Source organism: Mustela putorius, unplaced genomic scaffold (genome assembly GCF_011764305.1).
Source record: "Mustela putorius furo isolate JIRA1106 unplaced genomic scaffold, ASM1176430v1.1 tig00003834_pilon_pilon_pilon, whole genome shotgun sequence".
Taxonomy (NCBI): Eukaryota; Metazoa; Chordata; class Mammalia; order Carnivora; family Mustelidae; genus Mustela; species Mustela putorius.
In genome coordinates, this window is record NW_025421987.1 from 131,393,422 (window position 1) to 131,406,684 (window position 13,263).

Consider the following 13,263-nt stretch of genomic DNA (forward strand, 5'->3'; position numbering starts at 1 on the left):
AAAGGATCCTTGTTTAGATTTTATCATTGTAACATGCTAAGTTTCACTCTCTCTGACACAGCTGACACAGTGGACATGAACATAGTAGTAAGGACATGGGTCTCTATTATAGGTTCATATCCTAAGATGAAACCAGTAACATTTAGATAACCTGCCTCCTAACTTAGCCCAACTAATAGATCTTTGAAACCAGGAATGATGATACCTTTACAAAAAGGAAAACCACACAGATTCTTGCTGTGGAGGGAGAGTTCTTTCATCCCTAAGCGGTGAAGAATGTCAGGAAAAGCTCAGACTCACCAGGGCTTGCAGTTTAGGACAGTGGACAGAGAGCTGGATGAGTGTGCTGTCGGTGATCTGGAGGGAAACAAGCTGTGTCAATGTGGCTTCCACACCAGAACTTAATACCTAAGTTTGGTTTCTCCTGAACATAAGAATCAAAAGGTGTAAAACAATTAAAAACTCATCTCAAACACATTCAGGCTGGGAGCCCTTCTCTTCCCAACAACCTCAAATCTTGTAGACACAAAGCCGTTCTTGGTCTCTCCTCTGGTGCCCCAAGGGGGCCCAGGGACAGGGGACAAAGAAGGAGTAGGTAAAGGGGGTCCCCAGGATTCTCCTCTGTAGTCACCTCAACACTGGACATGCAAACTTATTTCTCCCTTCAGTTCTGTGGAAGGTTTTTTGTTTTGTTTTTTAATATTTGGCAAAAACTGGAGCTACCCTGAACTTCTCAGCTATAGCTCTGATGGCTGAGAAGAGCCCAAAGTTCATGCATCCCACTACCCTAGCCCTTATGGGGGTCCCAATTCCTGACATGCTGGGATGAGGAGGGTCCAGACAACAGTCATCTGGGGTCTCTGGCTATGCCTGGTTGTCTCTCAGGTCTGAGGGGCAGCCCTGTAGGACTTGTCAGGAGTCTGCTTACCAGGATGCATTCTTCAAGATCCATCTTCTCCAGGTCATGGCAATTCTGGAAAAGTCCATAAGACACCCCCCCCACCACCACCATGTGGTCAGTGGTCAGGGCAACATGGCTGGCTTGCTGTATCCCTCTGAGTACTGGCCCAGTATCGTTGTTCTCTTCCCTTTAGGAGTATGTTCCTAAAGTGACCCAGTGGGCCAGCACTTCTGAGCAGGTGCTTTTTGAATCACATTCCCTTTGGCAATGGGAATGTGGCCATCCTGGGCTACAATCCTTCTCTCACCTGGAAAGGTAGTGGCCCCTACCTTCCCAGTGGCTATGGATATCATCCTGTAAATTTTAACCATAGAACAGGCTTGGGAAAGCATGGGGGTGGGGTGCTCAGGCACAGTTTGGGCAGGTGAAGGTTAGGGTAGAGGAAGAGTATCACCATCCCCAGAAGGTCATGGGTTCCCAGCTGTAGAAAAGACGAACCCCCATGATGGTCAGCATCTGCTGGGTGATGTGGAAGAAGGAGCAGAGGCAGATAACAGCTCAGTTGGGGAAGCTACTGAGAGACTGAGTCAGGGTTTGAATGAGGAAGGGCATGTCCCGCCAGGGAGGAAATTCCTCTTGTTGTGCCTGACCAAATGAGAGTGAGGTTTAGACCTGCTCCAGAACCCCCTACAGGACCACCTTAGCATTCTGGGGAAAATGGGAAAACGTATCCTGAGGACCCTAGACTACTTGGTACCTGTCCTTTCTAAAGGTATACAATTTTTGCACACTTTAAAACCACAGCAAGTTATTTTGAAATAAGAGAGGTAAATTATAGTTTGGTTTTGTTTTTTGAAACCTCTGGCTTACCCGAGCTAAAAGTGTAAAGCCTGCATCAGTCAAATGGGAACATCGGGCAGCCTCCAAAATCCTGGGATACAGAGTGCGTGGGAGGAAAAGGCAGTGACTGGTTAACAATAGAAATACACACTTTATGAAGGACACTCTTGAGGTTATTCTGCATTCTGACACACCTCTGCTTCTGGAATAGTCCTGAGTAAATGCAAATGCTGTCCCACAGGACAGATGAGGGGAAGAAGACTTAGGGGAAAGTGTAACCTGCCCTAAGTCCCACAGTTCTAGCCCAAATTCAGGGAGAAAACCCAGGAATCTTCCCACAATTCCAGGACATTGCTACTGCTGCTATTTTCAAATAATATTATTCCAATATTTGTTGGCTCTTAAACACAATTAAAATGAGGTTTTACTTAACAAAACGATCTTTATATATATTGTATTTAAAGTGAAATTCCCAGTTACCCTAAAAGGAATTTTAAAAATTTGTAGCCAATGAAAAATGTGAGTTAATTCTCAATGCCCATGCTTAGTAGGGATGGAGAAATAACATTTTAAAGTTAAATACGCCCCTGTAGCAGTAGTTTTGACCACCTTTCTGACCAGTTTTGATCACCCACATTCCTTCTACTACTCAGAAATATCAAAATTGTCTAGAATCATCCCCAATGAAACAGTAAGAAAAATGGGCAAAGGACAGCAATAGATAATCAGTAAAAGATGTGAAACTGGTATAAGCATGAGAAACTGATCAGTTTCACTGAGAAGTAAACAACAAAATAAGTTTCGTTCTTCTGTCTTTTGTACAAGGGCTAAGATTTTTGGTTTTGAACAACAATTCAAGTTCAAACTCTAGTTTTACTTCCTTCTCATATGACCCAGGGTATATTATGTGATTTTCTTTGACTCCCAGTTTCTCATCTGAAAAACAAGTGAGAATGACTGCATATCTCCTAGAGAAGTAGAGATGACTAAATGAGATAATGCTTATAAAATTGCCCAGCACAGAGCTTGGAACCTAAATGAGTTTAACTGATGTGAACTATGATTAGTACTTAGTTAAAGTTGCCATAGTTAAAGTTTTACTATTCATAATGTTATTGGAGAAAATCAATCTTTATTTGTTAAAACAAAACTTTCTTCTTCTAGGAAAGGTGAGAAATAAGTTGACTGTGATCCCCTCCCCATCTTCTGTCCATTTAGCATCTGGTTTAGGGGAGAATCTGGTAACACTGGGATGTGAGGCTGTCACTCTGAGGTCAAAGCTATAACAGGATGAGGCAAATCAGGTGGGCACACGTGTCAAGTCCACCAAGAAATTATAGTTCAGGTTCCCTGGTGGTGTATACAATTCAGTACCCATCCACTCTTCCCATACATTCCTAAATAAACCAGATTACGTTTTGTTCTACCCCAACCCATCTGATAAAAGCCAACAATAACCCAACCACTGCCACCACCTCTATCACTACCTATCCACCTGCTGGTAAGCCTTTCCCTTCCTGCAGGAAACCCTCCTGGTCAAGCAAGCTCTGAGCTACAAAGCAAAAGCATGGTGCACTTACTGAAGTCTTGGGCAGTTCAAAGCCAGGGCCGTGAGAGAGGCATCCGTGAGGTTGCTGCAGCCAGAAAGGCACAGAGCCTGTAGCCGATGGCAGCCCCTGCATATCTGCACGACACCTTCATCTGTAATGCGCTGGGGAAGTCCAAAAAGGAAGGAACATCAGAAGGCACCAACAATACTGAAAAATAGGATCTACTGCTGCTCAATTAGTTGGGCTGCCAAATACCAGCATTTTATCCTAATAATTTAATAAAAACAAGATGAAGTACAGGGTTGACATGTATTTGTTATCTCTGTAAAGTTTAAAAATATTCTAGCACTACTAACAGAGAAAATTTTTTAAAAAAATTTTATTTATTTGACAGAGAGAGAGAGAGAGAGATATCACAAGCAGGCAAAGAGGCAGGCAGAGGTGGGGGGAAGTAGGCTCCCTGATGAGCAGAGAGCCTGATGCGGGGTTCAATCCCAAGACCATGAAATCATGACCTGAGCCAAAGGCAGAGGCTTAACCCACTGAGCCACCCAGGCACCCCAGAATGAAATTTTTTTAAAAAAGATTTTATTTGTTTGACACAGAGAGAGAGAGAGAGAGAGAGATCACAAGTAGGCAGAGCAGCAGGCAAAGAAAGAGGGGGAAGCAGATTCTCCACTGAGCAGAGAGCCTGATGCAGGGCTCGATCCCAGGACCCTGAGATCATGACCTGAGCTGAAGGCAGAGGCTTAACCCACTGAGCTACCCAGATGCCCCAGAATGAATTTTTTAAAAAAGATGGAGAGAGAGAGAGAGAGAGAGAGCACAAACAGGGGTAAGTGCAGAGAAGAGAGACAGGGAAAGAGTCCTCAAGCAGACTCCCTGTTGAGCACAGAGCCTGACATAGGGCTCTATCCCAGGACCCAGGGATCATGACCTGAGCTGAAATTGAGTCAGATGCTCAACTGACTGGGCCATCCAGGTATCCTGCCAAAAGTGAATTTTTAAAAAATTTCATCCCCCTCCTCAGAGTTCTTTTGATTTTTTTCTTTCAGGAAAAATTCATAAACTTAAAAATCAGATTAAATAAAGAGCTCATAAGATTTGCCTGGTTAGGGGCACCTGCGTGGCTCAGTGGGTTAAAACCTCTGCCTTGGGCTCAGGTTATGATCCCAGGGTCCTAGGATCGAGTCCCGCATCGGGCTCTCTGCTCAGCGGGGAGCCTGCTTCCTCCTCTCTCTCTGCCTGCCTCTCTGTCTACTTGTGATATCTCCCTGTCAAATAAATAAATAAAATCTTAAAAAAAAAAAAGACTTGCCTGGTTAAGTGACATCATAATTTTTGATTGAATTTCTACAGATTAATGCTTTAAATATCTGCCATATAAATCATATGCATATATATTTTTTAAATATTTTATTTATCTATTTTACAGAGAGAGAGCACAAGCAGGCAGAGGGGCAGATGGAGGGAGAGGGAGAAGCAGACTCCCTGCTGAGCAGGGAGCCGGATGCAGAACTCCATCCTAGAACCCTGGGAACATGACCTGACCCAAAGGCAGCCGCTTAACTGATTAAGCCACCCAGGGGTCCCATATATGTATATATTTATAATATTTCCTCAAATGTGTTAGAAAATAGCAAATGAAATATACCACTAAATTATTGTTAAATGACTTGCATTTTTTAAAAAAGATTTATTTATCCATTTTAAAGATGGACAGAGAGAGAGAGTGCAGGGAGGGAGGAGGAGGGAGAGAAGCCTCAAGCAGACCAGCAGAGGGCCCAGTCCCACAACCCATGAGATCATGACCCATGACATCATGTCCTGAGCTGAAACCAAGAGTCAGACACTCAACAGACTGAGTCACCCAGGCGCCCCTGGCTTGCACATTTATATTCTACTTTAAGTTGTCTGCGAGTGCTCTCACTACAAGATCCTAATAATGAAGAGTACCATAATATTGAACAGTACCATTTGTCCAGATGACAGTTTCTGTTCTATCTTCCACCATCAAGGATTCTAAAGACATATGACTCATTCACTGAATACCAACTGCAAAGATTTCTCTTACATTTCTCAAAATTTATGTTCCCCTTAAGAAGCCCAGGAGGATGTAGCAAGCATTCTCTTCAACGTTCAATACTGACAATGGCATTGAGGATGGAATAATCGTTTTTCACATGTTAATGTCATGATGAAAATTACACCTTGCTCTTGAATACATCCTTTATGTTTCAAAGCATTTTCACATCCATCATTTCATTTTGTCCACTGTCATTATCCCCAGCTTACAAGAAAAAATAAAAGACACTGAGACCTTGTATGAATTTGTTCAGCTTAGTGACTAGTTCATAGCATTCCTATCATAAAATAAACAAAGACGTCAATTTATGTTATTTTTAGGGGGAAATATAAGTGGCTTTGTATGGGCCACCTTGTTTAGACTGTTATTCTTTCATCTTGTGGCAAATTGACAGATCGTATGAGGACACAGAATAAGAAAATAGGGTGTGGTGACCATCCCTCCTGCCTGGGGGCTTCAAAGTGGGGCCCACAGGAGACTCCAGGAACGTGGCACAGGAGGACACTCCCAGGAAAAGTGTGTTACTTACTGAGCAGGACTGTAAGTTGAGGCTCACAAGCTCATGGCAGTAATTCTGAATGTGTTTCAGAGCTTCATCTTCTAACTGAGTGGACAGAGAGAACAAAAGGGGGATGGAACCAGGTGAGGGAATAGTGGCGAACCAAGACAAATGCAACAGCAAGTTCTCTAATGAAGTGCCCACACCTCATGTTAGAGAAACAAACCTCAACCAAGCCCTTGGTACCTGTGTGCAGCCTCTCAGGAGCAGGGCTTTCAGGCCTCGACAACCTCGCACCAGTGCCTCAATGCCATCCTTCGTGATCTGGTCACACCAAGAGAGGTTCAGGTATTCCAGGTTTCGGCAGCCCTCACTGAGAGAACAAGAAACGGTCACACATGTGCAATCTATCCTACAGATAGTTCATTACCAAGTCTGAGTTTAGTAACTCACAAACAATTAAGGATAGAGAAGACCTCTCTGTTGTTCCAGTGGGATCATTAGAAAGTTTCAGGCGTGCCAGGATGCTCTTAGGTTTAGGTGTTTCTTCTAACAACAGGTACTCTTACCTGATCCCCTTTAAGGAGCTGTTTGTAATGGACACGCAGGAGGTCAGATCTAGATGTTTCAGCTTGGAACAGAATCTGCTAAGGCTATAACATGTGCTGGAAAAGAGCAGACACACTAAAGATATTTTCAACCATGTTTCTCTCCCCTCACTCTCCTGATGGTCAATTAGTCTCCAAACTCATTCTCATTCCTTACCTGTCAGTGATTTTGGTGCACCCATTGAGGTTTAAATGTTCAATGTTTCTGCAGTTCTGTGCAAAGGTCCTAAAAAGAGAAAACATTTTAAAGCTCCCTGGTCAGCCACTAGAGGGCATGTGTCACCGTTCACATTTAAAACAGTGTTCCTCAAACTTGTACATTTTAGTTTACTGTGGAAAGAACATTTAACATGAGATTTACTCTCGACAAATTTCAAGTGTACAATAAGTTATTTTTAACCATAGGTGCTGGTGCTCCTCAAACTTTAATATGCAAATGAAACAGCTGGGATTCTTGTTATCGTGCAGATTTTTTTTTTAAGATTTTATTTTTATTTGACAGAGATCACAAGTAGGCAGAGAGGCAGGCAGAGAAAGAGAGAGAGAGGAGGAAGCAGGCTCCCTGCAGAGCAGAGAGCCCAGTGCGGGGCTCAATCCCAGGACCCTGGGATCATGACCCGAGCTGAAGGCAGAGGCTTTAACCTACTGAGCCACCCAGGCGCCCCCACAGTGCAGATTCTTTTTTTTTTTTTTTTTTTTAAAGATTTTATTTATTTGACAGAGATCACAAGTAGGCAGAGGGTGGGGGAGTAGGCTCCCTGCTGAGCAGAGAGCCCGACGTGGGGCTTGATCCCAGGACCCTGAGATCATGACCCAAGCCGAAGGCAGAGGCTCTAACCCACTGAGCCACCCAGGCATCCCCACAGTGTAGATTCTAATGGTACAGCTTGACAAACTGATGGTCTGCATTTCTAAAAAATTCACAAGTGAGGCCATTGCTGCTACCTGGGAACTACACTTTGAGAAACAAAGCCCAAGACCAACTACGTATCAGTCATAATGTTCCTTCAACCCACACCCTGGTGAAAGGAGGCCTGGCTCCTTGTTCCTTCCTCTCTATAGAAAAATCAATTGGAAGCAAGGGGACTGAATCTTTCTTGTATTGTGCCATGCTGTCATTTGGTTATTCAAGAGCCTTTCTGAAGAAACTATCTTTGCCCACTGATAGGATCAGTAGTTGATCAGTATGAAGAACCATCCACTTTCTGGTGAGGATACTGAGTCATGAAGAACAACTTCCTCAATAATTTGTGGGCTGGCAGAAGGGCCAAAAGCGGACAATTAAACATCCCTTAGAACTTATTCCTTAAAATATTCAGCAAGGACTGACTCTTCCTGAAATACAGCTTCAATGTATTTTTAGTGTTGAACCCTGATTCTTCCATGCAGTCTCCAAAACCTGGTCTCAAACTGTGTCACTCTTATCTGCTCCTTCTATCCTGGTATGGTGCTATGGAACTGACCTGGAGGCTGGTGGAATCCCCGAGTTGAAGATATGGAGCCATAATCTGACCAAGGTCATTAGAGTTATCAGAGAAGAGTACTGGAGCACAGAGAACTCAGAGTGTTCCTCTCAGGAATTCAGTAGAGTACTAATCAGGGCATGCATATAGGGAAACTACCCAAAGCCAGGGAAAGAATCAGCAAACAGCATTATAAGAAACAACAGTCAGAGCTCACCCATAGCCAGAAAAGTGCCCATTCCCATAAATCAACAGTGAAAAAGTCTCAATTTGTGGGGTACTGCGTAGAGCACTAACAAGCACCTTGCATCAGGTGTACAATTAACGCTCAACTAAACATGGCTTTGGTCCAAATTAACAAATTTAAAGAAGAAAAAGATTTGAAAGGAACTATGTCCAAATAATTCAACTGTGTCCAGAATAAAACTCAATAATATCTATAGGAATAAAAAAATGGTTTGCACCCAAAATAAAATTCAGAATGTTTGGCATTGAGAAAAAAATTGGCATGCATTCAAAGAAGGAAAACATATCCATGATGAGGAGAAAAATCAACCAAAGTGGGGCGCCTGGATGGCTCAGTTGGTTGGGTGTTTGCCTTCAGCTCAGGTCATGATCCCTGGGTCCTGGGATCAAGCCCCTCATCAGGCTCCCTGCTCGGCACAGAGCCTGCTTCTCCCTCTCCCTTTGCCTGCTGCTCCCCCTGCTTGTGCTCTCTTTCTCTCTGTGTTAAGTAAATAAGTAAATAAAACCTTAAGTAAATAAGTAAGTAAAACCTTAAAAAAAATCAACCAAAGCTGACCCAAAATGGACACAAATATTAGAAATAGTAGACAAAGACATTAAAAGTTATTATAACTGTGTTCTGTAGAAGATAGTTCTATGAAGTTACACAAAGATTAAACATGTTATGATTATTAAATGTGTTATGTAGAGACATTAGAGTTATTTTTAAAGACCCAATTAAACTTTTAGGAAATGGCTAAGATAAAAATTTTCAGGGTTTTTCAAAGAGCTGGAGCAAACAACCCTAAAATTTGTATGGAATCAGAAGAGACCCCGAATTGCTAAGGAAATGTTGAAAAAAAAAAACAACTGGGGGCACCACGTTGCCTGATTTCAAGCTTTACTACAAAGCTATGATCACCAAGACAGCATGGTAGTGCCATAAAAACAGACACATAGACCAGTGGAACAGAGTAGAGGGCCCAGATTTTTATGACATTTTGGAAGAATAGATTAGTGAACTTGAAAACATAGCAATAGAAACTATCCAAAATGAAACATGGAAAGAAAATAAGGAAGAAAAAAAAAAAGAAAAGAAAAAAGAACAGCATAAATGAGCTGTGGGACAGCTTCAAACAATCTACTATAAACAATCTACTATACATGTGACAAGGAACAGGAGTTTGGGCAGGGGTGGGATCAGGTAGAATATTTGAAGTAATGGCCCAAATTTTTCCAAAGTTTATGAAAACTATAAACCTACAAATCCAAGACAAAGAATTCCAAGTATAAGGAATATGAAGAAAAATACATCAAGGCATATCATAACTGAATTGGTCAAAACCAGTGACAGAAAAATCTTAAAAGCAGCCAGAGAAAAAGATACATTATGTACAGAGAAAGAAGAATAAGGGTAACAGATTTCTCATTGGTTAAAAAGAAAGAAAGAAAGAAAGAAAGAAAGCCAACAACAAGAAAACCAAGGAGAAGCATCTTTAAAATACTGAAAAAACTGTCAACAGAATTCTATATTAAGCAAAAATATTTTTCAAAAAACTTTTTTGAAAGATTTTATTTATTTATTTGACAGAGACACACTGAGAGAGGGAGAAGAAGGCTTCCCGCTGAGCAGGGAGCCTGATGCAGAGCTCGATCCCAGGGCCCTGGGATCAGGACCTGAGCTGAAGGCAGACACTTAATGACTGAGCCACCCAAGTGGCCCTCAAATATTTTTGAAATAAATATGAAGGACAGATAACCCCCCCCCCCTCCAGATACAGAAGGGCTGAAAGAATTAATCACATCTGCGGTACAAGAAATATTCAGGAACATTCTATAGGTAGAAAAAAGTGTGATACTACACAAAGGAATCAAGAATACTGGAAACAGTAACCACTTGGGTATATAAATCACTTTTCTAGTTATTTAAATCTCTTTTAAAATAATCAACTATTAAAAAATACTAACAATCTGGGGCACCTGGGTGGCTAAGTGGGTTAAGCCTCTGCCTTCAGCTCAGGTCATGATCTCAGGATCCTGGGATTGAGCCCGGCATCAGGCTCTCTACTCAGCAGGAAGCCTTCTTCCCCTGCCTCTCTGCCTACTTGTTATCTCTCTCTCTCTGTCAAATAAATAAATAAAATCTTAAAAAGAATACTACCAATCTAGTGTGGCGGAGTTTGTGTTATATATAGAATTAAAATGTGTAATAGTAACAGCATAAAGGTTGAGTGAGGAAAAACGGAAGTGATCTTGAAGGTAGACTATAACAAAAGATGTACATTACAAAAACTCTAGAGCAACAATTAAAATTACAAAATAACTTATAGCTCTAATCAAACAAAGGATATAAAATGGAATCCTAAAAAAATTCTCAACCCAAAAGAAGGCAGAAAAAGAGAAAGGGAAAGAAAATATGTATGGGACAAAGAGATGTCAAAAAAACCCCACCACAACAAAAAAGCAACATCCAACCATATATTGTCTACAAGAAAACAACTTTAAATATAAAGACACAAATTGGTGAAAAGTAAAAGAATAGAAAATTGTATGCCAAAAAAAGAAAGTTGGAGTATCTATATAATATCAGACAAAGTAGACCTCACAGCAAAGAATATAACCAAAGATAAAAGAAGGCCATATGATAATGAAAAACAGTTCATCAAAAAGTGCAGAAACCCTAGGTTTATATAGGTTTATTAGGTTTATATGCCTAATAACAGAGCTTCAAAATACACGAAGATATAACCTGAGGAGAAACAAATCTGAAATTACAGGCAGAGATTTCAATATAACTCTGTCAATATTTGATCAAACAAGAAGTCAGAAAAATCTGCAAAGATATAAAAGACTATCAACACTCTTCTTCAACTTGATCTAATTGATATTTATAGAACGCTTCACCCAGCAACAGCAGAGTACATGTTCTTTTCAAATGGATATGAACATTTACCATGACAGACCATATTCTTGGCTACAAAACAAGTTTCAATAAAATTAAAAGGACTCAAGTCATATAAAGTATATTCACTGATCACAATGGAATTAAATTAGTAATGAATAACAAAAAAACCCTGGAAAATGCCCAAGTATTTAGAAGCAAAATAACATGCTTCTAAATAACCCCTGGGTCAAAGAAGAAATCAAAAGGGAATCAAAGGGAAAGAGTGTATATTTTTAATGGAATGAAAATGAAACACATAATTAGAATTTGTGAAATGCTACTAAATCAATACTTCAGGAGAAAATCTTCATGTCCCTGGGTTAGGCAAAGATCTCATATATCACCAAAAGTATCATTCACCAAAAGCATGATTCATTCAAAAAAACTGGTAAGTTGAACTTCATTAAAATGAAAATCTTCTCTTCAGGAGACCCTCATGAGAATAAACAGATAATCCACAGACCGGGAGAAAACATTTAAAAAACGCAAATCTGGGCGCCTGGGTGGCTCAGTGGGTTAAGCCGCTGCCTTCGGCTCAGGTCATGATCTTGGGGTCCTGGGATTGAGTCCTGCATCGGGCTCTCTGCTCAGCAGGGAGCCTGCTTCCCTCTCTCTCTGCCTTCCTCTCTGTCTACTGTGATCTCTCTCTGTCAAATAAATAAATAAAATCTTTAAAAAAAACCCCGCAAATCTGATCAAGGACTTGTATGCAGTATATAACTCAAAATTCAGTGGTAAGAAAAAAAAAATCTAATTAAAAAAAAAAAAGAGTCAAAACCCCCACATTTGAACAGATATTTCAGCAAAGAAAATATGCAGATAGCAAAAGTACACAAAAAGTTGCTCAACAGCACTAATTGTTAGAAATAAAAATTAAAACCAAAATGAGATGCTACTACATTTATCTATTAGAAACACTAAAAGAGACGGACCTACCAAGTGTTGACAAGGATATGGAGGAGCTGGAAGTACCATACACTTCTAGTGGGAATATAATATGGTATAATCCTTTTGGGAAATAGTTTGAAAGTTTTAAAAAGTTAAACACACACCTACCAAACGATCTAGCCATTCCACTCCTAGGTATTTTCTCAAGAGAAATGAAAACACATGGCACACAAAACCTTGTATACAAATGTTCTTAGCAGCTTTATATGTAATGGCTGCAAATGATAAATGAATAAATGGTAGTATACCATACAATGGACTACTATTCAGCAATAAAAAAGAATGAACTATTGATATACAAACAACATGGATGGATCTCAAAACAATTATATCGAATGAAAGAGGCCAGGAGAAAAGGAGTACACACTGTACAATTACATAAAAAAATTTTAAAAATTTAAACTAACCTATAGTGACAGAAAGCAGATCAGTGGTTGCCTCACAATGGGGGAGAGACGGGAAGGAGGAAGGGAGGGGTTATTAAGGCACATGAAGAAACTTTCACATGGGTATGTTCATTATCTTGATTATAATGTTGGTTTTATGGGTATATACATGTACAAAAATTACCAAATTGTACACTTTAAAAATATACAGTTTATTGTATCTCAATTATATATCAATAAAACCAGGCTTCAGATATAATGATGCAGCAATATACATGTGGGATCCGTTAGTATTGCGATTTTAGTCTATTGATTACTGCTGTATCTCCATTCCCTAGAGATCAGTGCCTGGTGGAGTAGGGCTCAATAAACATTCCAAATGAATACCTTCCCTCCATCCAAACAACAATACATATGTGGGGCAGAATAGAGACCCAAACTGGCCTTAGGTGATTACAATAAAAAACTGGAGGCACAACAAAATTCCGAGTCATATTCTGGAATTATACTTACCATTATTTCACATAGTAATCTGGTTTCACATATTAAAAATGTATAAAATAACAGGGTGACTGGGTGGCTCAGTCGGTTAAGTGTCTGACTCTTGATTTTTGCTCAGGTAATGATCTCAGGGTTGTGAGACTGAGCCCTGCATTGGGCTCTGTACTGTTTAAGATTCTCTCTCTCCCTCGGCCCCTTCACTGCTCTCTTGCATGCATACATTCTCTTAAAAAAATGTATAAGATACTAATATAGATTTCTACTATAAAAATTACGGTAAACCACTAACATTCTTAGCCTCTCAGGATATTT

General features: G+C 40.4%; 1 protein-coding gene across 6 annotated transcripts in view; it reads right to left on the bottom strand.

Moving 5' to 3' along the window:
* FBXL2 (F-box and leucine rich repeat protein 2) overlaps positions 1-13,263 on the bottom strand; it is a 148,426-nt gene that overhangs the window by 27,806 nt on the left and 107,357 nt on the right. For 5 of the 6 annotated variants that reach the window (XM_004774184.3, XM_013046666.2, XM_013046668.2 and 2 more), the window contains 8 exons: positions 6,642-6,710; positions 6,446-6,541; positions 6,123-6,249; positions 5,907-5,981; positions 3,322-3,452; positions 1,772-1,832; positions 929-973; positions 301-357 (listed from right to left, as the gene is read on the bottom strand). In XM_004774184.3, the coding sequence (XP_004774241.1) occupies positions 301-357; positions 929-973; positions 1,772-1,832; positions 3,322-3,452; positions 5,907-5,981; positions 6,123-6,249; positions 6,446-6,541; positions 6,642-6,710 (661 nt within the window). Of the gene's footprint in view, positions 1-300; positions 358-928; positions 974-1,771; positions 1,833-3,321; positions 3,453-5,906; positions 5,982-6,122; positions 6,250-6,445; positions 6,561-6,641; positions 6,711-13,263 lie in introns of all 6 variants that reach the window. The other variant, XM_045089070.1, reaches the window with a different exon arrangement.